Source organism: Onychomys torridus, chromosome 8 (genome assembly GCF_903995425.1).
Source record: "Onychomys torridus chromosome 8, mOncTor1.1, whole genome shotgun sequence".
NCBI classification, from domain to species: Eukaryota; Metazoa; Chordata; class Mammalia; order Rodentia; family Cricetidae; genus Onychomys; species Onychomys torridus.
In genome coordinates, this window is record NC_050450.1 from 55,905,992 (window position 1) to 55,929,768 (window position 23,777).

At 48.9% G+C, this 23,777-nt stretch overlaps 1 protein-coding gene across 4 annotated transcripts in view; it reads left to right on the forward strand.

The window, feature by feature from the left end:
• Gas7 (growth arrest specific 7) overlaps positions 1-23,777 on the forward strand; it is a 237,146-nt gene that overhangs the window by 207,961 nt on the left and 5,408 nt on the right. For all 4 annotated transcript variants that reach the window (XM_036195631.1, XM_036195633.1, XM_036195632.1 and 1 more), the window contains 7 exons: positions 1,648-1,763; positions 4,963-5,037; positions 11,073-11,151; positions 16,060-16,188; positions 17,429-17,552; positions 21,580-21,659; positions 23,163-23,261. In XM_036195631.1, the coding sequence (XP_036051524.1) occupies positions 1,648-1,763; positions 4,963-5,037; positions 11,073-11,151; positions 16,060-16,188; positions 17,429-17,552; positions 21,580-21,659; positions 23,163-23,261 (702 nt within the window). The remainder of the gene's footprint in view (positions 1-1,647; positions 1,764-4,962; positions 5,038-11,072; positions 11,152-16,059; positions 16,189-17,428; positions 17,553-21,579; positions 21,660-23,162; positions 23,262-23,777) is intronic.

The following is a 23,777-nucleotide window of genomic DNA, read 5'->3' on the forward strand; positions in this document are numbered from 1 at the left end:
CCACTGTCCTGCTTGTAAGACAGAGGTCTGCAGAGGACGTGAAAGCTTTAGGGGCTGTGAGAGATGATCCAGGAAAGAGACGTGTATGCAGTAAGGAGATGGGAAGATTCTGTAGGCCTGAAGGAAGTTGTGTCTTGTGCTGTCTGTAGCACCGAGGTATTGGAGGTGTTTTAAGGAAAAATCAGATGTAACCTGCTCTGCGTATGTTGCAGATGAGAATGGAGTATGTGAGGTGAGTGAGTGGACCAGGAAGAATGGTAACAGCAGCAGAGTAAAGAGTGGTCTAGGGACCAGGACATGTCCTAGAGGGGAGACAAGAAACGTGGGGCTGGGCAGAGCATGCTGTCCTGCCTGCTGTTCACTGGCATCCTGGGGAACCATGTTAGAGCACCCTCCTGAGGCTTCCCTATCTCCATCATACCCTCCTGAGGCCTCTCTATCTCCATCACACCCTCCTAACATCACACACACTAACCACGTTAGTGTCCTTCTTTTGCTTGTCTGGGTTATGCCGAGACAACCTGGACACCCTTATGCATCTGTTTCCTGGGTGCTGGGATTACAGGTGTATGCCACCATGCTCAGTCGAGTATTCTCATCATAATCTGAGCTCTGGCTCCTGGTCCCTCAGTGGATTTCCTTTCCTGATTGTCAAGGCCTTTTCCTCATAGTAGAAATGTCTCCTCACTGACAGAGTCACTGGAGCACACTGCTCTTGCTGGTTTTTCTTTGAGCCAATGAGTCATTCAGCCTGTTTACCCCAGAGGGAGGCAGGGTTTGGTTTAGTCTTTTGGTGATTTCCTTGCCTTTGTATCAAGATGTAGCATTCACAGAATGAAATGAACACATCTTCAGCATAGAGAAGCCTCAGCATGGTATGATAGAGATATAGAGGCCTCAGGAGGGTGTGATGGAGATAGAGAAGCCTCAGGAGGGTGTGATGGAGATAGGGAAGCCTCAGGAGGGTATGATGGAGATACAGAAGCCTCAGGAGGGTGTGATAGAGATAGAGAGGCCTCAGGAGGGTGTGATGGAGATAGGGAAGCCTCAGGAGGGTATGATGGAGATAGGGAAGCCTCAGGAGGGTATGATGGAGATAGGGAAGCCTCAGGAGGGTATGATGGAGATAGGGAAGCCTCAGGAGGGTGTGATGGAGATACAGAAGCCTCAGGAGGGTGTGATGGAGATAGAGAGGCCTCAGGAGGGTATGATGGAGATAGAAAAGCCTCAGGAGGGCATGATGGAGATACAGAAGCCTCAGGAGGGTGTGATGGAGATAGAAAAGCCTCAGGAGGGCATGATGGAGATAGGGAAGCCTCAGGAGGGTATGATGGAGATAGGGAAGCCTCAGGAGGGTGTGATGGAGATAGGGAAGCCTCAGGAGGATATGGCAGAGATAGGAAAGCTTCAGTAGGGCATGACTGTGGTTTCCCTTCTAGGAAAGATGTTAGTGGCATGGCCAGAGGGTCTTGGGCCGTTGTTACTGAGGAAAGAGTTTCACTGTGGTCAGGTCAGGGAAGAGGGCCCATGAAGCCCTTCTCACTGAGAAAGGTTTCCACAAGCTGCAGTGGCTCCCTGGCATGATCTGGAAGGTATCTCAGAGATGCAGCCCACTCTCTGATGACTTGGACTTTTGCTTCTTCCTAGGCGGATAAGAAGGACCCGCAAGGCAATGGCACAGTGGCTGGGTTTGAACTGCTGCTGCAGAAGCAACTGAAAGGCAAGCAGATGCAGAAGGAGATGTCCGAGTTCATCCGGGAAAGGTGAGCCCAGGACCCATGCAGCTCTGGAGCTGGCCACAAGACCCACTCTGAGCCATGGACCCCAAGGGAGGAGCTAGCTGGCTATGCTTAGCCCTGGGGCAGATGTGGCCAGCCAATGTGTGGTGTAGGCGTGGATAGTGTTTCTAAAGATTTGAACCAATATCCAAAAATACTGGCAGCCAGGTGTAGTGCTTCATACCCATAATCCCAGCATTTGGGAGTTGAAAGGAGGAGGCCAGGAGTTCAAGGCCATCCTCAGTTGTGTAACAGGTTTATGGCTTGTCTGAGCTATATAAGACCTCAGTACATATGTTGAGACACGTGCATACACACACACACACACACACACACACACACACACACACACACACACACACATATTGCACTGAATACTGGATGCGCAGTATCTCTTGATGCCTGCATAGCCCCTATACAACAATTGGCTGGAGTTGAGTAGCTGCTATCCATGGAAGGGACACATGTCCTATTTGCCACAGTCTCCACTCCTCCCCGCTACCCCCTGACTTGCCGCTTTGCTCCTTCACCCTCATTTGAAGTTGTCCCTTGTCATGAATGTGACCTTCCAGGTCTTCTTTTGTTACTTGAGACAAAGTCTCTCTGTGTAGCCCTGACTGACCTGGAGCTCATTCTGTAGACCAGGCTGGCCTCAGACTCAGAGATCCACCTGCTCTGCCTCCTGAGTGCTGGGACTGGAAGCGTGTGCTGCTCCTGGCCTTCCAGGTCAACTTTTAATTAAAACTGTTTCTCTGGCCAAGAGACACAGAACCATCCTCCTATCCCACCCCTGCCTCTAAGGATTCTGATAGCCCCGTGTCTGAAAACTTGGGTCATAGATGAAGATCTGAGAAATTCAGCTCAAGGAAAATATGAAAAGCTGCAGAGAAGTCCCCTCTTCAACTTCCTCCTCTCTGTCTCTCTTGTTTCTATCCCTGCATGACCTGCACATCCATGCACAAATACGCCTGTACATCCTCAGGCCTGCTCACATACAGTTCTGCATACTCACACATCCTAGCCACTGCATGCCCCAACACCTAAATATCTGTGTACCTACATAGCCATGTATCAAATCCCCACACAGCTATGCATCTGGGCACCTATACTCCCCCACACCCCATACATCTTACCCCTATCCCTATATACCTGTGTGCCTACATACCCACACCCCCATAAACCTGCACCCCATGCGACTGCATACCTATGTACCTGCTTATCTGCATGCCCACACACCTGTACACTCACACATCCCTGTGTACCCATCACACCTACACACCCAAGTATCTACATACCCACATCCCTGTGCACAGACAACTGCACATCCATGTACCTGCACACTCACACACCTCTGTGTACACATACCTGCATGTGTATGCTTCTGCATACCCATACCATTGTGCACCTAAACCTGCACACCCATGTACCTACACACCCACATGCCTGTGCATCCATACCTGAATACATGTGTACACATCTACATGCTTGTGTACTTGTACACCTACATCACACACACACACATACACACACACACACACACACACACACATCTGTACATTTACACACCATACACCTGCATACTTACATACCCATCTCCTTACACACTCATATAATCTATATACCCACACACCTGCACACACACCCATCAACTCATTTTTTTCATAAACACATGTACAAATTTCCAGCTAGAGTTTCCACAACTTGCTGGAAATAATCTTTGCAAATAGCAAAGATCTTTTAAAAGGTATTTCTTCGTTATAACACTAGTAATCGGGTAATAATGCGTTGGCATTTTTAAAGCCCGTTTTTCCTTAGGAGGCCTATTTTCCATTTGTATAATCAAATCTTTATTTTATGACCCATTAAACTAGTAGGAAATTGGAAGGCTGCTTTGTTCAAATGCAAGAAAACAGAAGCATAAAACAGACAAATAGGAAGCAATAGGAGCTGAAGCCTCAATATGCATATGGTTTACACTCATAACAGTGTCCTGTTGGCAAATGAATGGTTTCTGTCATCTCAGGCCACTGAGGTCTCTGGGAGCCAGTGGAGGGAATTCAAATTCCTGGAGCCTGTCTCAGCCCACCTTTGGAGCTCTTGGGGAAGTGATCAGAGGCAGGAGAGCCAGGGCTGGGACTTGAGAGTTTGCTGGACTGAGGGAAGTGGGCAGGAGGCGGAGATGACACAGGCTGGCTCACAGCAGAGGCTCAGCGGGCAGATGGCATGTGCACCTCCCTCTCCTGACTCGTGCACTTGATGAGATCTGCTTTCTGGAGATCTTGATTCTAGTATGAAGTTGTGGGGGGGAGAGATGGAGATGGGTCAGTGTGAAACTCAGGAGCTTGCAGACGGCTCCAGTCAGGAGTGAGGAGTAAGCAGTTGTGCAGAGGCTGTGGCAGGTCCGCATAGTCGCCCTCTCCAGGCCCCTGCATCCTTTGGGTTCTCACCCTAGCAGGCAGGAAGCACACACACCAATCCCGTGTCCCAGGACTTCTCTGTTCACTGAATGAAGGCAGAAGGACTGTCTAGGGCCTGCCTTCAGACCACCTCTGGTTGTCATAGCACAGATCTGCCTCTCACCATGGCCCCAAGAGCCTCTTAGGAGGTGAACGTGCTGTCAACAGCCCACGTAACGTGGATATGACTAGCTGTACAGAATGTGCCCTAAAGAGTTGCCTTGGAAGTGTGTGGAAGGTTTTCTCCTCTGGGGAAATCCAATGGGATTGCAGCTCTGGACCCTACCTGGTTTCCGTGGAAACACTTGCACCTGTGGCAATGCTTAGCAATTGAAGGCATTGTGCGTGGGAGAGTGGAGGAAGATGTTCCCTTCTTGCTTCTGTAGGCTGAGGCCCTCTGGGAGTGTGTGAACTTGGAACTAAAGGATGGAAAGGTTGGGCACATCCTGGGCATCCCTGGAGGTCTGTCACAAGTTTCTCTTGTTCCTGGAAGGTTCTCATGTCCAGTCTCGTGCTTGGAGTGGTACAGATGACTTCTGCCTGAAGTGGGAAGCAGAGTCCAAACCATTCCTGTATTCAGCAGTTGTCGCAGGGCAGTGAGAGCCACATGCTCTGGAACTCCCAAGTCTAGAGGGTCTCTTTGCAAGACTGAGGCATGGCAGGGTGTGGTGGGTCCCACCCATGGTCGACACTGCAGAGCAGACACACTGGTTTTTCTCTCGTCGCAGGATAAAGATTGAAGAGGAATATGCGAAGAACCTGGCTAAGCTCTCTCAGAACTCCTTGGCTGCCCAGGAGGAAGGGTGAGTTGGGTGGAGAGTGGAGAGGAGAGGAAGATGGGGCGGGGGACACAGAGAAAGGGATCCTTACTCACACATCAGCAATGCTGCTCACTTGAGATGGAGAGATTGCTGTCGGCCTGGCTCACTGTGGGGCTCTGTGCCTTTTAATCATTCATAGTCCAAGGTAGATCCTCACCACTTGAGGTAGACCCTCACACCTTGGACAAGGGACCAATAATAACTCAAGGTGGATACTCGTGGCTTAAGATGAGTTTTCACAGCTCAGGGTTCAGACTTCTGGTTCAAGACTGGTACTCAGAACCAGGTGTTTTGGCCTCAATGACAACATTCTGGTGGCTGAGGAATAGGGGATTATGAATTTCAGGCCAACCTGGGCTACACAGCAAGGCCCTGTCTCAAATAAACAACCAAACAAAAATGCTGGTGTCCGTAGCTCACAGCAGGCACCCATGACCTGAAGTCTGAGTATTCATACTCCAGATTATCCCTTCTCCATATGTTTTTTCTTTAGTGACCCAAGGTCTCCTAGGTGCTGGAGCATGACAGAGCCCCTCTGCACTGTGCCCTGTGGCTGGACAGCAGCCTCTCGGTGCCCAGCTCTGTCCCCCTTCTTCTGGGAGGAAACTGAGTCTGAGAATTTCCTATCCAGCCTCTGAGAGAGCTTTTGAGAGCCCCAGGCCGGACCCCATCTCCCTTTCCTATGGTGACAGTCCTAGATGGAGCTAAGGGACACTCCCAACCTTCCCAGCCATGCAAGGATCTCCAGTAGGAGAAATCCTGCAGGGATAGATGCCTTCTCTTCTGTCTGCAGAGCCCTGGCCCTCCTGATCACTAGTAGGCATGTCAAGTGACACAGCCACTGTGGAAACTAGCTTGGCATTTCTGAAGAGATAATCAGAGAAGTAGTATACGTCACCACTCCTTAGGTTTATACTCAAGTGAGTTAAACATAAGGACTCAAACAAGCATGTTCAAAGTAGCACTGTCCAAGGGGATAAAAGGTAGAAATGGCCCAGATTCCTTCAGGAGGTGAAGAGGCACACAAACCACAGTGTACTCACAATGGATGCTCATGGATGTACAATAGGGTATTATTTACCCATAAAAAGGAATAGAATACTGAGACCCATTACTGTGTGGGTGAACCTCAAAAACGTGATACTAAGTAAAAAAAAGTCCACTGCTATGGGTCACAGAGTATATCATTCCATTCATATGACGTGTCCAGAATAAGCAAAGTAGTAGAGACAAAGCCCACTAGTTAGTGGTGATAAGGGAAAAGGGGAGTGATAGTTAGTAGGTACATCTTTCCATTTAGGGTATGTGTGTGTCTGCTGAGGCTGCTATAACAAAAGGCTGAGTCACTTAAATGATAGGAATTTGCCTGTGCATGAAGGTTTACACATCTGTAATCCCAGTACTTAGGAGGTAGAGATGGGAAGATCATGAGTTTAAGACCAATCTGTGCTACCTGGTAAGATCCCTGTCAAGAAAAGGCACAGAAAAAGCTTCTATTTTGTCTCAGTTCTAGAGACTGGGAGTTCAATGTCAATATTCCAGTAGGGTCTGTGCTGGAACAGGCTCTCCCAGGGTTGCAGACGGCTGAAAAAATCATCGTGTGCTTACATACCATCCTCTGTATGGGCTGGAGTGGAGGAGTGGGTCCTACAAGGACAATAATCCTCCTGGATCATGGCTCTGCCCTCTAACCTTACTTACTGCCCCATCCCCATATCCTCCATCAGAGTTTCAAGATATGAATCAGGATGCTAAAGCAGAGGGAGGAATCACAAGCTTTTTTTTTATGATGGGGTGATGAAGGGTTTGGGGCCATCAAGGGTAGGCCATTCCACACTGTGGATGTTGTAGACACTTGGCAATTGCTCACCTTAAATTGGATAATTTTATCACAGGTGATTTTCACCTCAAAAGAAAAAGGATCAAGGCTCCTGCAAAGTTAGTACCGACAGGGTCCTCAGAGGCTGCCTCTGTTGTCCCACCACCCTTCTGAGGTGAACCTGAGAAAGAAGGCGTGGCCACAGGAGTGGTCAGGGAGTTGTGATAGTGAACAGGCTGGAGTCTGCCTCATGGCTGTAGTCTGCCTGAGATGGAGATGTTTTGCTAACTGAAGATGGCTTTGATTAGGGCTCCTCATGGGCCAACTAAAGCCAGGCCGTCTCCTCCCTGTCAGCCACAGGATGGCCCAACAGGGCCTGTGTCCCTCTTCAGACACGAACATGGTTAGCTGGCTCCTGGCCTCACCTACTGCCTCCTCAGCCTGAGACAAGACAGGAAATGCACGGGAAGTAGCCCTGCCATCAGGGGAAGTGGCTTCCCATGGGTCCCTGTGCTTGGCATCACTGGATGGCTCTGGAGCCTTCCTGCTTCCACCCCCTCGGCTTGGGCTCCTGCCAGGGACATTTTGTCCTGCCAGCACACAGCATATGCTCCTAAGCTAAGCAGCCTGAGCCTGCATCTCATGCCAGACCCATATACATGCGCACACTCAACCATACAAGTTCAGGTACCCATAGATATTCATGCCTCAACCATACAAGTTCAGGTACCCATAGATATCCATGCCTCAACCATACAAGTTCAGGTACCCATAGATATCCATGCCTCAACCATACAAGTTCAGGTACCCATAGATATCCATGCCGCGTGTGTGCACATGCACACACCCCATCACTGCGTCACTGGAGGGGACAAAGGACCACAATGCTGTATCTTACACCTACAACACAGGGTCTAGACATTTGGCCCAGTGCACCTGGACAGCTGTGCGGGCATTCAAGAGCTCAGAAACCCAGGGGCAGTTAGAGTACACTTGAGCTCACTGGCAGCTTAGGTGCTCTGTCCATATGAGATGTCACGAGACGTGTGCATGCCGGTGAATCATGCATGGTGTAAAAGCAGCCTTCAGTTTTTTGATCCGCCTTCAGCCCTCTCATGTGTAGGAAGGCTGTGAAATGTTGGTCATTCCTGGTTGGAGTTTTGACAGGAACCCATGCTTTGATTTGGCATGCCTCAGACTATACATTGAGATCCAGGTATACTTGTCAGTTTTTCATTTACCTCTTTCTCATCAGATTCCGTCTTCAAATGAGAATTTCTAATGGCTTTTTCCCCAACATGTAGAAATTTATTTATTTATTTATTTATTTATTTATTTATTTATTTATTTATTTATTTATTTTGGCTTTTCGAGACAGGGTTTCTCTGTGTAGCTTTGCGCCTTTTCCTGGAACTCACTTGGTAATCCAGGCTAGCCTCGAGTTCACAGAGATCCTCCTGGCTCTGCCTCCCGAGTGCTGGGATTAAAGGCGTGTGCCACCACTGCCCGGCCTTAGAATTTATTTTTAATTAACACCTATTCATTTAGACATATTGACAGGGCCTAGTGTGGTAGTTCCATACATTTGAAGCACCTTGGAATACTGAGAAGAGGGGGACCTAGGCATGGCACTGAGCCCATCTGAAAGTCAGCAGTGACACCCTTCCACATGGGGCATACCAGCCCCGCAGGTAGGGCTGAAGATGTGGTCCAGGATGGGAATGGTGCCGCTTCCCCGTCCCCCCCCCCCCCCCGCCCAAACCCCTGCCGGAAATATCCCTGAGCTAACAGTCTTAGGCTACCATACCTAATTCTAGTCAGTTACCCCACTTGCTCTGCTGGCAGCGGGCTGACAGCCCTGTAGGAAGAGGCTCAACCCCTCCCAGGGCCTTTGCAGACTCCTATATTTCCAAGACCTTCTGAGTGTCACTCAGCTCCTAGGGCAACACACACACACACATACACACACACACACACACACACACACACACACACACACACACACACACATGATGGCAATGGCTTTTTGGCTGTCACTTTGAAGCTAGAATCTGTGTTGAGATCCTATGTGGGTGGCGTGAAGTGATGGTCAAGATTCCTCAAGATTGTCTCTGCATCATCTCCTAACAGTTGCCTGAGAACTAGAGATGGAGTCCAGTGGCAGAGCACTGCCCTGATGTGTATGTGGGAGGCCCCACCCTTGCGGCTCACCAGCCTGCCCTATCTGTGTGACTCTGTGTCTGAGACCCTTTTGTATTGCTCTAAGTAGATAATTTATGGTTCTGAAGGCTGGGAGGTCCAAGACCAAGGGCCAGCACCTACACACTGCCCTAGCATGTGACAGAAGCCATAGGTCAACAGAAAGAGAGATGGCCAGTGTAAGACTCCCAAGCATTTTGTTATGGCTTCAAGAGGCCCACCTCTTAACACTGACATGCCTGAGATGAAGTCTGCTGCATATGCTTTGAGGGGATACCTTTACCTCACTCTGATCCATGCCGTGACAGCTTCCACTGCGGAGTGAGGTAGGGCAGCCTAGCCCACATAGGTCTACAGGACTGTGCATTCTCCTCACAGCTTCCCAGATGCCAGGTCCTCAAGGCAGAGACAAATGTGTGGTGATATTGTGTTCCCCAAAATATTGTGCACCCTAATAAATTTATCTGGGGTCAGAGAATGGAACAGCCACTAGACAGACATAGAGGCCAGAAAATGGTGGCACACACACCTTTAATCCTAGCATTCCAGAGGCAGAAATCCCTCTGGATCTCTGAGTACAAGGCCACATTAGAAATAGCCAGGCATGGTGACACATGCCTTTAATCCCAGGGAGTGATGGCAGAAAGCGAAAGATATATAAGGTGTGAGGACCAGGAACTAGCAGCACTTTGGCTGGTTAAGCTTTTAGGCTTTGGAGCAACAGTTCAGCTGAGATTCATTCTAGATGAGGACTCAGAGGCTTCCAGTCTGAGGAAACAGGATCACCTGAGGAATTGGTGAGGTGAGGAAGCTGTGGCTTGTTCTGCTTCTCTGATCTTCCAGCATTCACCCCCAATACCTGGCCAAGGTTTGAATTTATTAATAAGACTCTTTAAGATTCCTGCTACACAAATATCCACAGCATGGTCACCCCAGACTCACCTAGTCTTTTTCTGATGGAACCTCAACAATACCCTTCCTTCTTCCAGACTCTATAGATATCACTTGATAGTTTTTCATGAACACCAAGGCCAGGCTAGCACTGCTACCAGCCAGGTAGAGAACTGGATCACAGGGACAGATCTTCTAGCTGCTGCCTTTGAACTTTGAAGCGGCAACTCCAGTGCTCTGCCCTAGCGGGCTGTCTTCTAATCAGCTTTTGCCACTAAAGTTTAATTTTGCATGAAATGAAGTCAACTTGCTGGGTGAGAGGTCTGGAAAAGGAGTCAGGGGTCTGGTTTAGAATGATCATGGGGCTGAAGGGTCCACATAATGAATTATGTATCTTAAGTCCTTTGGAAGTCTCCAGGATTTGGGGAGACGCCTTCTGTTTGGAGCATCTCTTTGGAGCAGAGAGATGGTATAGTTTAGAGTGTACCCTGCAAGCCACAGCGGAGTGCATGATCCAGAATCTGCTAGAGAGAAGCCATGCCCCTGCAGATGGCTAGGAGAGCCTTCTCAGTGTGTGGCTGCACCTGGGATGTCCCTGGACCCAAGTAGACCATCTGTGCCTCTCCTGGAGGCCAAGTGGCTGAGATCTGTGGGCTTGCTGCAAGAGAAGGGCCTTCAGAAACGAATCTGGTTTTTTTTTTCCCTTTAGTTAATAGCATATATGTGTCCCCTCAGTAACAAACCAGGGTGTGGAGTGGGAAGATAACTGAGGACGGTGCTGGCCGGGTACCAACCCCACTGCAGCACATGCTGTGGAAAGGCACCTCACCCTCTCACACCTCCCTGAGTCCTTGAGTGGCTCTGGGTTCCAGATATTTCTCTTGCCACTGAGATACTTGCTGCTCTCTTAGACACAGAAGGAAGGCCGACTCACCTTGGCCTTGGTGGCTGAGTCTAGTCTCAACTCCACAATCTTGAATGTTATATACCTCCTCAAGACATGGAGCCTAGACCTACCATCCCTTCTTAGGGAGGGATGTAGCTTTGGACCAGAGCCCTCTCTGCCCACCCCCATTCCTGCCATCTAACAGCCCCCTTCATGTTGCAGCTCCCTGGGAGAGGCATGGGCCCAAGTGAAGAAGAGCCTGGCCGATGAAGCTGAAGTCCATCTCAAGTTCTCTGCCAAGGTAATCCTCTCCTCCCTCCAGCGTTAGAGCAGGACATGCTGATAACTGGTTACCAGTTACTCTATCGCTTACATGGCTTGCCATTTTCCATGGTACCAAGTCCCCGAATACAGAGTTGGGAGGAGATGCCTGTAGCTCACCATTAGATGCTATCCCCATTGAACAGACAGTGACAGAGATGACCAGAAGTGTACACCAGGAGCCCAGATAAGAGCATGGCTTCAGTGTTGAGAAAGGATTACCTTTTTTGAACATAAGTCTTAGTTTGTGATAATTGGTGCTTACTATAATGTGAGTTCATTTAATTGCTTTTTAAATCATGGCAATTTTAACAAGCAGGAAGCCCTGGAAGGCAGGCAGCCCAGGGTTTGTGTGGTAAGAGTGGATGCCTCCTGGTTCACTCAGGTGAACCCCAGCCTCTCTGTGTTGGTTTCACAGGCATGGATTGACATAGTAGTCAACTTTGTGTCTGGAACACTAGGTTATGTTCAAGGGAAGATTTTCAAGACCCGAGTTGTTGTTGCAGAATTTCTAAACGCCCCCTCATTTCATCTGATTCCAAGACACTAGAACCAGGGCCCTTTGGAGTTCAGGCTTGATTCCTTCCTGTTCACTTCACTACGGTCAACACTGAACACTTGTAAAGATGCTTACTAGATACCTTCTGACGAAATGAGTAAACAGAGCAAGAGTTCTCAACCTATGGGTTGCAACCCCTTTGGGGGTCAAATGACTATCATAGGTGTTGCCTAAGACCACTGGGAATCACAGATATTTATTTACATTACAATTTGTAACAGTAGCAAAAATACAGTTATGAAGTGGCAACAAAGTAATGTTGTGGTTGGGGGTCAGCACAACACAAGGAACGGTATTAAAGAGTTGCAGCGTTGGGAGGGCTGAGAATCACTGGTGTAGAGCTTGCTGGCCATCTCCTCCCTGCCCTCCAGGCTTTCGGCTCTTTTCTGACGCAGGATTTCTCCTCGTTTCCAGATGAAACCGTTGTCTCTTCTCCCTGCTAATATATCCACATTTTCCCTTAGACCCTTGGCTCCTTTTAAGTGAAAACTAAGCTAAACAACTCAGTGAGATCATTCACACCAAAGCATGCGTGACTGATAGGCTTGCCCGTTAACAGGCCTTCCTTTTCAAGAAAGAGAGGCCTTTGGGAGTGTCCCCCACCATTTTGACTGACCCTCTCTTCCCTCTGACCTCCTGCCACCACCAGACAACCACCAGAGCCCTGGGTGCTATCTACTCAAGTGTTTGAACACCCAGAGTCCCCATGTTTAAGTACCAACTTTGTCATTTGAAGGTGGTATCCTCTAAGACATTGTTCCTTCTCACGACTTCTACAGTTGCCTCTAGCTAGCCTTCTCTTTACAGTGCTGTTCCCACTGTTATTGCAGTTCCCTGCATTAGGGTCCGGGCAATGTGCACTCTTGAAGGACAGGACAATGTCACTCTCCCCAGCCCTCCCTCTGTGACATACAATGCACACAGAAGGATGGGATGACTAACTCAGAGGTCTGAGACCATGGGAGAGCTTTGCCGCTCCTGGCCGCTCCTGGCTCCTGGCTTCTGAAGGGTGTGAGTGCCCGAGATGGAGCTGGTACCCACATGTGAGTGAGATTTCCCAGCTCATAAGAGTCAGGCCAGATTAAAGCCATAGACCCACTTGGTTGCATGCTCACCCCATGCAACCAAGCCCTTCCCCAGCACATTGGCCTGGGAGCCCCGTGAAGAGGGAGCTCCCTGAACGGCTGCCTTCAGCACCGCAGATGATGCAGTGGGTTATTTTTAAGCCATGGCTCACGAGTACCTTCCTTCCAAGGCCTCCCTCCTTCCTCTTGTCCCAGCCCCCAGCAGTGCTGTTTTCCCTTGCATGAGGTGGATGGAGGTGGAAACCGCCAACCAGATCTCCAGCATTGTACACAGGAAGACCCCTAACCTGAGAAAGCTCCTGCCTTTGCAGGGAGTGCCAAGGGTAGCATGCAGGCTGATTCCCCAAACACTCAGGCCATTTTAAGCAAGGTTCACAGGCTCACAGACCCCAGCACTAAGGATGGCTCATAGAGAGGGGCATGCAAACACAAGGTGCAAACTTTAAACCATCAGCAGTTCTGCTGCTTCTGGCCTGGGTGGCTTGATGGCTCCAGGCTGTCCCAGTAGCTTCTTAATGGTGGCATGGCGATTTCTTAAGAGGAAGGGGACTCTGAGGACTGATTTGTCAGCCTTGAAGAATACGGTTCCCGAGACACAAAACCTATTTTATGTCAGCTCCAAAAGGTTTATTGAAATTCTTCACCATCTGAATGCTGCGTGTCGAGGGTAAAAGCCTTTTAAGAAATGGGATGGCATACGGCACGCTCTCCAGCTTTGCCGGTCTCCTAGCTCAAGCCAGTGCTAATAGCGACAGCAATCTCAAGAAATGAGCTCGCTCCATTGGAAGGCAGTTAGAACTGGCCTTGTGAAAGAGGGGAGAAGAGACACGTTCCTACTGATGGAAAGAAACCCGACCATGCAGTAGAGGCATGTGCACAGGCAGATCTGAGGAGGGGGGGAGGGGTAAGGGCTGGGGAATGAATGTGAGCCCAGCACTGTCACTAACAAGCTTCGTGAGCATCGGTGGGTTACTTGGCAGTCTCACGGTCCCATTTTTTTTTCCTCATGTGTGAAATGAAGAGTTCCAAATGCGTCTATGGCTTTAGTCTGGCCTGACTGTGACCACAGGAGGCATGTCACATGGTCACCAAGCACATGTGCGTACCCACCCCCATACCCACTCCCAGATGCACCTGTGTGTAGCCAGCACAGATGCTTCTTCTCACACTTTACTTTTATTCTGCCTAAAATACACCCTGACATCTTTCTCCCCAAGTTGGCTCTTATTATCTCAAAAACCCTGGTCCTGACCCACCAAGTTGATTTCACAGCTAGTCACTCACCACTTGGAAATGCCCAGACCAGAAGTCACTGAAATCATTTCCAACTTGGAATTCTTCTTCTTCTCTTCTGACGTGTGATGTGAAAAGAAGGGTTTGGGGGAGCCATGACCCCACCAATCAGCTCCCATAGTCCAACCCATCTACTACAGGCCCGGTTGGCAACATATTCCCCAGAAACACTTTCAAGAAAGATCACTGTTGCCCTGCTGGGAGCAAAAGCTTCAGAGCTAAGAATGCATCTGGAAAAGACACCAAACCAAAGTTTTTAAGGGAAAAAATATTGATTTTAAGAAGTCCTTAATATATGGGCTGGAGAAATAGCTCAGTGGGTAAAGCACTTGATAATGCACAATCATGAGGACGTGAGTTCAAATCCCCGAAACAGAAAACTTGGTGCATGGAGTAATAGCAACAGCCTTGAATCTCAGCTGAGACATTTTCCACAGTGTCTGTTGGTGTTGTGTGGTGTGATAAGCATGTGCGGTGCAAAGTGCCATCTGTTTGCAGAGCCAAGATTCCTATGAAGTCACGTAATGGGACAGGGACAGCTTGGGTTCACCACACGTCTGATTTTGAATTAACTTTCGGTTGTTACATGTTCATAAACCTTGCACTGTTGCCAAGTTTGTGTAAAACCCACATTCAGTTTTATGTCCCTGTTAGGGGGTGCAACCCACAGCTTAAGAAGCTGGGGTCAAAATAAGAGCACTCAAGTCTTGGGTAATCTCCAGAAAAAAATAAAAGACAGTGTCACCAAAACCTAAGCAGGAGGAGACGAGAAAGTCTCCAGAACCTGAGAGCTGGGAGTCATCTGTTTCGGAGACAGAGCTGCCTAGCCACAGACACCAATGGGACAGAGGGGGGTCATGTTGAGGGTCTCCAAGGCACTGGCCCAGTGGAGTTACAGAAGACTGAGTCTGGGCAGGGGCTGTTCATCTCCAGGAGGTTGGGTATGGGGCACAGGAGAGTGCTAGGCTGCCCTCTTGGCTGACCAGTTCTGGGCTTATTGATCCCCATTCTTACAAAAATAAACATGCCGTGCTTACAATCAAAACAAGCATCTTAAAAGACATCTCAAGAAAGTGTGATGTGCAGTGGGAAAGAGGGAGGGTGCTTTAAAACCAGATGCCAACAGTTCTTCTCACTGCAGAGGACTCTTTCTTGGGCCCTCAGAAGGAACATGAGGACAGTTGACTGGGGTGGGGACAGGAAGTGCACCTGCTCCCCTTAGTGCTTCCCAGGACAGTTGTCCTTGTGCGTTCCCAAAGGGCCTCCCGACAGCCCCTGCCACCGTTTTCTGGAGGTCTGACAAGGCCCGGGTCATCTTTGTACTCTAGGCATGAAACACATGATCCATAAATACAAATGATCTCAGATCACCTGAGTGATTGACAGCCTTTCCAGTCATCTGCCAAGCTTCACACAACAGTCACTCTGCTAAGTGCCTGAGGACACAGGCAGGTGATGTGCTCTGCCCCCAAAAGACTCCCACTTTGAAAAAGGACAGGAGAAGAGGATGCCCAAAGAAAGCTATACTAGACAACTATATATTGTGAAACCCAAGTGAGGGTACCCATGCGGGGCTCCTTAGTGCGACTCAGTCACTGCACAGTGTCCATACTGCAAGCCACCAAGTGTCAAAGACAAGATGTTGGGAAGAGGAAACGCTGTTATAGAGGCACAGAAAAGGAAGAAGTGAGCTAATGTGGTAACTGCAAAATTCTGGGCTACCCATTTAGCCCATGGCTACGCTGCCTGGGACCTACGGTGGCCAGTGCAGAGAGCTGATAAAGATGCTCATCTCTTTAGCCTTCTCTGGATGGTCTAGCCATCCAGACCACTGCCCCAGGGCCTGGCTTCTACGAGAGGGTGGGAGGTCTTGCTCACACCCTAACACAGCTCGTAACTTGGTTCTGAGCGCACCTTCTCCACCCTCCTCCTTCTCCATCCTCCTCCACAGCTCCACAGCGAGGTGGAGAAACCACTCATGAACTTCCGAGAGAACTTCAAGAAGGACATGAAAAAGTGTGACCACCACATCGCTGACCTCCGCAAGCAGCTGGCCAGCCGCTATGCCTCAGTGGAGAAGGTGAGAGGCCAGGGTACCTCGCTGGTGAACATCTGGGGGCTTGGAGGACAGAAACCAGATGTTGGTGTCACAGCAGAAACCTTTGTCCTTGTGTGCTGGAGTGGCGGGGGGGAGGCCAAGGAACTCCCGCCTATCCATGTGGCGGGCAGGAGTTGCTACCCCAGGACACCAGGATGACTCTCCCAAGGGCAACTGGGAGCGAGCAGAAGCTGAGGGTGAAATTGCCCCATGGGACAAGGCAACCCCTATTTCTATGGACACCAAGTCAGATGTTTGGCAGTTACTCACACAGTTACTGGGTCTAGGCCTCACCACCCTGAACTAGTCTCCTCTCCCAGATGTGGAAAGAATCACCTTCCTGTGGGTGGTCATCCCACAGGAGGCAGGGCTGCTGGGGGCTGGCCCTGGAGGAACAGACAATCTCCCCAGTGGCCTGATTGGGTGTCCTCTACAACAGGAGTGGCAAAACACTGCAGGTACCCAAGATGTGGCTACATCTCCACCAAAGGCTGAGAGTGGATGATGATGGTGATTGTGATGATGATGATGGTGGTGGTGGTGATGATGATGATGATGATGATGATGATGATGATGATGCAGGCACAGAAAGGGCTGAGGCTGTGAGATAAGTAAATTGGTACCTACAACCTGTTGTGCACTGCTAGGAAGTAACTCAGGTAACCTTTATGGTCCCTTCCAACTCTTGAGAGACAGTGTTTTTTTTTTCTTAAATCTTTATTAATTATATTTATTCATATGTATGAGTGTTTTGCTCAAATGTATGTCTGCACACCACCTTCTTGCCTGGTGCCCTTGGAAGTTAGAAGAAGGCATTGAATCCCCTGGAACTGCAGTTATGGATAATTGTGAGCCACCAAGTGGGCACTAGAAATCAAACCCCAGGCCACATGCAAGAACAGGCGTCCTTAACCACTGAGCCATTATCTCCAGTCTCAGAGACAGCAGTTTTAGGATCACAGTACAAGCACATGCTCTGGAGGAATGTAGCCTCAGAGACTGACAGGTCACATGCAGATGTGGCTGGAAGAGGACAGGGTAAGAAAACCCCGGTTAGGCTAGCCCTCTGGTTCCTTTGTGCCAGGGTGCCATCATCCACACAAGCAGGTAGGATGAGCATAGGAAGGTGGGTGGCAAGACCCTGAAGCCTGGCTGCAGCTTTATGAACAGTGTCTCCTGGTCTTCCCCCTCATCGCACTCCATCTCCCCATCCACCCCACAGGCCCGCAAAGCCCTCACAGAGCGGCAGAAGGACCTGGAGATGAAGACCCAGCAGCTGGAGATCAAGCTGAGCAACAAGACAGAGGAGGACATCAAGAAGGCCCGGCGGAAGTCCACTCAGGCTGGTGAGCCCAATAGTGTCCTAGCAGTACCAGCCCAGGGGGAGGGGCAACTCTTCTTGTCAGGCTCCCATTCCTGTGGCATGGTCCTTCTCATCTTCCCCCTTGAAGTATCCCTTGTGTCCCCTCCCTGCCCATGACCAGGGATCTCAAGGGAAGAGAAAGAAAGCAGGCAAGCTACTCCAAGGTAGCAGTGAAGACTGCCCAGCTCATGCTGTTCCTTCCATGGCCTTCGGATTTTTCTAAGCCCTATGTCTAGGTCTAGAGAGATTAACAGATTTCTCCATGCACCAAGAGCTCGGGGCCCTGTCTCTGTTTGAAGAATGCAATTGCCAACCCACCCATCCAGATGCTCCACCTCCCCAGGGAGTTCATTATACTGTGGAAGTGAGCTCCTGCCCTGAGGACAGAAGCCAGCAGCATTCAGTTTTAAAAGCATCCATATTTCAGAATTTTCCCATATTGCTCCAGTAGGCCGGTTTCTGCTGCCACCTGGTGGTAACAATTAGCTGCTTACACAAGACAGGAAGATAGGGCCTCAGAGTGAAGAAAACAACTTTCTCAAAGATGCCAAGTCTCTTGATTTCTGACCAACCTGCGGCATCTTGTATCATTCTAGAATAAATTATCCACCTTAGACGATATAAAATAAAGTGGGATAGAAATAAGTTGACAAAAATTAGATCCATAATAACACATCCTGTCCAGAAACATTTTTGTAAGTTCCTGATATGTTTATTGTAAATAGGGAGGGGTCCCAAAGAGGGAAGACACATATTCAAATTAATTCATTAAATTAAAAAACAAAACTATATAGACACAGCAATATACAGCAAATGCTTTCATCAGTACACAAGAGTATGTTATTCACCAGAAATAATCCCCAAATAATTCTGAATTCATATAAACTGGGTCATATTATACTCTATCTTTGATCTTGCTTTGCAATTAATATGTCTTAGAAATACCCCCAATCTCACTCCCTCCAAACCTCTTTATACATCCAGTCATGCACATCAGACACTTTGATTGTTATTGCTATGTTTTATTGTGCAGCCTGTGAGGGAACTCAGGCCTCATCCATACTGGGCAAGAACATTGCTCCTGGGCAGCAGCTCCAGCCCCCATGATTGTATCCAAATTAATTGCATCATTCCTTTAATCGATTTTAGGACTTTGAGATTGTTTCTGAGTGTTTGCCCAGGACCAGAGATACTCTGTTTGTTATTGGAACTGCAGCTCTCTGCATATATAAGACCAGATCCTCCCATGGAGAGAATGAAGAGGCTGGGTTGGAAGGTTTGATTCATTTTGACAGATATTTCCAAATTGCTCTCCAGAGAGGGCTCCATGGCTAATACCTATGAATACCACTTCCTTGAATGCTTATTGCTATTGCCTATTATCAAACTTGAAACCACTGGTATGCTGGCAATATCATATTATATATATATATATATATATATATATATATATATGTATATATATATATATATATATACAAATATATATATATTACTTTGTAATTCTCTATAAGAGGGTTGAACATTCTGAAAATACACCCATGAATTATTTTACAAACACACACACACACACACACACACACACACACACACACAAACCCATGATAAGGAACTCAAATCCCTGTTGAATGCTGTGTGTCATTCTTAGTGACCGGTTGACAGGTTAGCTATGTGTGAGGGAGAGTCACCCCTGGCCATCCAAATTGCAAGTATTTTCCTGTGGTTATCATTTGTCTTTTACTTTTGTTCTTTGAAGAAAAAGAAAGAAGGTTTTGTGTTTGCTTGCTTGCTTTTGATTTTCCTTGCCTGGTTTCTGCAACGGTTCTCTGTGTAGTGGCGTTCTCTCTGTGGTATCTGGGTTTGAGGAGAACTGACTTGGGGAGGCTTCCACCTGGAAGGAGGCACTGACATTTCTTCCCTTCTGGTCCTTTTCCTCTCCTTCTCTATCTCTCACAATGCTACTGAGAGGAAGGGTGTCCGGATTCTCAGGGGCTCGGCCATGAGGAGCATCTTGATATCTGTCTAATCTCTATTCCAAGCACCTGGCACGCATCGGCTCCTCTTCAAGATGACTTTTGTTGTTGTTTGGTTTTGATTTTTGAGACAAGGTTTCTCTGTGTGACCTTGGCTGTCTGGGAACTCATTCTGTAGACCAGGCTGTCCTGGAACTCATAGAGATCCACTGCTTCTGCCTCCCCAGTGCTGGGATTAAAGGCGTGTGCCACCACTGCTCAGCTACGCTGACTCTTTAAAGCTACAGTGTCATACCTTGTTTCATGATAAAGAAACTGAGGCACAGGCAAATTGGTTGGCACACCCAGAGTCATGCAGCTTATAACAGTGGATCGAGGTAGCCCTGGCATTCTAACTCTAGAATCCACTCTCTCAACTGGCACTTTTAGGAACGGTCCAGTTTCCATCTCTTGGGCTGCCACAGGAAGGCAACAGCCTTCCCCACACCACTTTCTGATGCTGCAGATAGTCCAGAAACATGTTCTCAAAATCAGGATGGACATGTAGGGCACCGGGAGCCCCACAGTGTATGCCCAGGGGGTGACATCATGATGGAAGTTAAGGGACAGAGATGTATCAATGCGCTTCCCTCTAGCTAATGCTCCTCGAACCAAAGGGGCAATCATTGGCTTTGGCCAGGAACTAAATGAAGAAAACACTTAGCACAGCTGTTCCCAAAACATAGGACTCATGGTCTATCTGTGGTCAGGGCATGAGGATGCTGACTGAGCTGGTCTTGAGCTATATAGACACGTCTCTCTGTTTTCCTCCACTTTCCCACCAGAAGGCACATGAGTAAGAGTTATGTCAAAGGAATGACTTTCAATCTATTCAAATGACTGGATTAAATTCTGAGAATTCCTAGAATTGCCTGTTGACTTATTAGAGTGAGTCACTTGGCTCACAAGCTTCTCCCAGCATGAGCAGAGGCCGTGGTGCTCTGTTCTCACCAGAGCCACATTTACACAGTGCAGTGCACTTCCGTGTCTGCACCTCTGACACACCCCTCACCACAGGTCTGGGGGAAAGTTGGCTTCAGGTTCAGCAGGTCTGGGGCAGTCCCCAGGGTCACCTGATGCCATCAGTACACCAACCGTGCTTTGTGTAGCGAGGCTCTGGGGTGCCAGCGTCCTTACTAATATTTTGTAATCACCTCATAGTTCGATTTTGTTCTAATTTTAAAAAAACGTTTGAGATACATGTCATTACAGAAATTAGTATGTTAGCCGTGGAGCTGTAGTGGTTATGTGTTCAGATTGCTGTTATAAAACAGAATGCCGCATGAACGCTTCCCTCTGGTTCAGCCTGTCTCAGTTTCCCCAGGCTCCCACTCATCTGCTCTAGTGCTCAGCTTTGTACCAGTACTGGGCAGTGAATGAGCCACGACCACAGGATGTTGTGTTGGGATTCAGAATGCTGTCCCTTCTCTCTCTCTCTCTCTCTCTCTCTCTCTCTCTCTCTCTCTCCTCTCTCTCTCTCTCTCTCTCTCTCTCTCTCTCTCTCTCTCTCTCTCCACACACACACACACACACACACACACACACACACACACACACACAGACTTGCAAACTTCTCTCTTTGGGGAGAAAGAAGATACTGGGGATTCTACCTAGCCTCACATTCACTAGGAAGGCATTCTTACCACTGAGCTACATCCCGAAGTTACCCACCCTGACCTGGAACTTGCAGTCCTCAGGCTCCCAAATGCTGAGATTACAGATGTGCACCATGGCACCCAGAGTCAAGTGTAGTCTCTTCACGAGAAGCCCCCTGCCTGAATTCTTGGGGTCTGCCATCGCGTTCAGATGGGCACTCTGTGGCTCGTCCCCTGTCATCTGCCCCTTCTTTCGTCCACTCCCTTCTTCTCTTCTTCCCCCTTCATTCACCAACTTTGCAATGGAACAGGCATAACCACGGGCACAGGCAGAGAAGGGCAGCCGTAGTGGAGACAGGGTGGCATGTAACAGGGCATGATGGTAGCTGTTGGCTTTTCCCAGGTGATGACCTCATGCGCTGCGTGGACCTCTACAACCAGGCCCAGTCCAAGTGGTTTGAAGAGATGGTGACGACCACATTGGTATGTGAGCAGATGGCAAAGAGGCTGGTGCCCAAGCAGCCCTGGGTGGGAGGGGTTGGGGGGCAGCGGTCATGGGAGGATGGACTGGTGGTTAGAATGAAGATGGTCATTAGGTCTCTCTCAGCCCTGGAGTCCAGCCCTCATTCTATACCTGCCCATGGATTCAGACTCCTGCTCTGGAGTTCCCTGCTCTGTGAACTCCCTGGTCTTGCTCAGTCCTCCTTTGTCTGTCCACTGAGGTATCAGGATCCACCAGGAATTTCCTCATCTCAGTGAACCACAGCCCTGCTGTGAAAAGCAGAGAAGCGGTGGAAAGTGGACACTCTCTCCCCAACACACACACACACATACACACATGCATACACACACACTCACATACACACTAACACACATACACACACATGCATATACACACACTCACACACACATACACACACTCACACACATACACACACAAACATACATACACACACTCACACACACATACACACACTCACACACACATATACACACACACACTCAGAACTTCAGGTTCTTGATAGAGGGATCCTTAGGAGACACCTGAATGGGAAGACTGGGCGGGCTGTAGAAGGGATGTCATGGGAGACCATGGTGGCAGACCCAGCATGCCAGCCGGTATGTTCCTTTTAAAGGGTCACTTGTCTCTCCTTGTTGGTCAGACCTGCCTTGAAGGACAGTAGTGTGTGGCTGGTACTGGAAACAAGTGGGAGAAGGGGACAGCATCATGGCCATTGTCCATGCTACCATCCCAGTGTCCAATGGCACCCACTCCCATCTGCTAACCAGCTACTTTCTCCAGGTGCTAGCCCACCTAGGGAGATTAGCAGCTTCCTTCAGGGTCAGTGCCCTGCTTTTCCTCTCCTCCATTAATCTTCTAATTAAACCCCCTTCTTTACCTCCCTTCCAGGTTAATCACCTGGGCCGTGACCTAGTTACCCACAGAATAACAGCCTAATCCCCTAAAGTCACGGAACCAGCTAGAGCCCACCAACAAGCCTCTCCACTCTCCTCTGACAATGCTAGCACATTCCCAGCCTGCTGTGCTCCCTGCCTGGTCTTCTTTTCCCCTCAGCACTAGGAGCAGGTAGAAGCCAGAGAAGCTGAAGGGCTGAAAGCTCCAGCATACACCCTGTTGCTCCCCTGTCAGCTGGAGAGCATCACAGATCCCAGCTTACATGTTGTTCCATGATGCTTTGGGCTGATAGGGCCAACCATAGATCTGTTCTCTCTGAGTCCTAGTGAGGGTTCTCAAGGACTCTGCATATGCAGAGTTCCATGTAGAGGCAGGGAGAGACACTCTTATGACCCTCATATTCACCCTGAAGACTGACTTCAGGAGAACCCAGAGGGTCATATAGGTTGGGGATCCACAGCCAGGGCCTTGTGCATAGAATACATGGTGGCCTGATACCTGTCTGGTGGGAAGGTCCCTGAGTTAGGGATGTGCTCAGGGGCCTCTGGTCTTCTCTTCATCCTCTGTAGGAGCTGGAGCGGCTGGAGGTGGAGAGGGTAGAGATGATCCGACAACATCTGTGCCAGTACACACAGCTGCGGCATGAGACAGACATGTTCAACCAAAGCGTGAGTTCCCCATCTATGCACTAAGGCTAGCAGGACAGACTTGGCATGATTGTCCAGAGGTCAATGTGATCCATTCCTAGCACATGAGGCAGGTTCTCCTGGGGGCTACAACCAAGGACCCAAAAGAAAAAAAAAAAAAAAAGGCTGTAATTGGTTTGGTTTGGTTTGGTTTTAGGCTGGATCTGGCTAGGCCTTTGAATATGTGATCTTCCTGCCTTAATTTCCCCAGTGCTGGGATCACAGTTATGTGCTTCATTCAGCTTTACAATGGTTAAAATAGCCAAAGACATTTGTCTCCCATGTGAACTTGCTTCAGAAAACAAACTTCTAAAACAATGACCGATGCCTGAAGGCTGGTCTCTTAGCCAAGGGAAGGCAGATAGAGGAAGAGGTCCCCTTCAGTACAGCCTGCCCTCTTCTCCAGGCCTGAGGTCTGTAGATCAGCTCTACCTCTCACTGTGTTCTGCACTTTCTCACCCTCAAAACACATCCATGGGGCCCTGGAACCTTCTAGAG